The sequence below is a fragment of the Belonocnema kinseyi genome, chromosome 7 (assembly GCF_010883055.1).
Source record: "Belonocnema kinseyi isolate 2016_QV_RU_SX_M_011 chromosome 7, B_treatae_v1, whole genome shotgun sequence".
Lineage (NCBI taxonomy): Eukaryota > Metazoa > Arthropoda > Insecta > Hymenoptera > Cynipidae > Belonocnema > Belonocnema kinseyi.
This window is the reverse complement of record NC_046663.1, coordinates 24,685,527-24,686,802: the sequence shown is the minus strand read 5'-3', so window position 1 is coordinate 24,686,802 and position 1,276 is coordinate 24,685,527. Positions and strand designations below refer to the sequence as shown.

General features: G+C 44.6%; 1 protein-coding gene across 1 annotated transcript; it reads right to left on the bottom strand.

Moving 5' to 3' along the window:
• Window positions 1–638: 638 nt before the first annotated feature.
• Window positions 639–989, bottom strand: LOC117176367 (protein GVQW3-like). Its single transcript, XM_033366611.1, has one exon. It carries the CDS (start codon window positions 987–989, stop codon window positions 639–641), a length of 351 nt encoding a protein of 116 aa, XP_033222502.1.
• Window positions 990–1,276: the final 287 nt, after the last annotated feature.

The window sequence follows — 1,276 nt, the reverse complement described above, 5'->3', positions numbered from 1 at the left end:
AAAAAAGAGAACCAAGAAAACAAAACAAAGGCAAATCAAAATAGAGAACCTACAGAAACCGGATGTGCGAATAGTTTTCTAAAATAAGATAATTGAAAGGATAGATAGAGCAACTCAGGAGGCGCTTACAAGAAACAAAGACATAGAGGTGGCATGGATGAGTTCCAGCATATCATTGTCAGGTGTGCCAACGAGGTGTGTGGTAACGCGGTTGCAGAAAGAACGTCTGGTGATGCATGGTGGAATGATGAAATTGAGGCTGCCCAAAAAGCAAATAAAGAACCGTAAACGAGAACTTTGAACAACGCAGGTCTTACCGATGACGAAAGAAATATACGAGCCCACCTTTCAGGAATTTTTTCGATGCCGGTATCGAAGAATTCCTTGGGCAACTCGGACTGCCATATGCGCATGAACTCCTCTACCTCGTCGTCGGTGTTGAATCTTTGACCTCCGAAGGCTTCTTTCACTGATCCAAATATGTGGTAGTCGCAGGATGATAAATCTGGACTGTAGGAGGAGGGTGTTCCAGTACCTCCCACTCCAATTCTGATATTGTATCGAGCGTGAGACGCGCGGTATGAGGGCGAGCGTTATCCTGGAAGTTTAGGAACCCATCGCGCCGTTAGTTTACGATATTAAAGGTGTGCGTGAATGATAGACTCTACACTACCAATACTGATGCTGAGTTCAGCCGAAATGTCTCGAACATTCATCCTACGGTCCTCCAAAATCATTTCTTCTACGCAGCGAATGTTGTCTGGTATCATGCTGGTTCGCGGTCGACGATCATACTGCTCATTCTCGACGTTTTCGCAGCCATTCTTGAATGCTTTGGCCCATTTAAACACGGCAGCCCCACTCAGCCACTCACTACCGAACTGATTTCGCAAACGCAGAAAAATGTCCGCATTTTTGACGTCTTCCCGCACTAAAAAACGAATGACAATAGGTTGCGCAACGACGGTCGGCACTTGACGTACACTCATGGCCGTAGCAAGCGCGTGAAACATGCGTTCCTGACGCAAACTATGCCACACTGCTCGTAAGGGACCCAGCTATCACATACTCAAGCTACGCCCTTCAAAATATACATGCGCGCCATCTACAGCATTTGTCTCGATCATATTTGAACCACCCTCATGCGTGTAAATGATAACAGACACAAAATGAGGATACTCGAACGATTAATTAAGAAGGGTAAAGATGAAATTAGAGTAGAAGAAAAGAAGAAAATACAAAACGACTTTCAAGGAAGTAAGAAACTAATCTATAA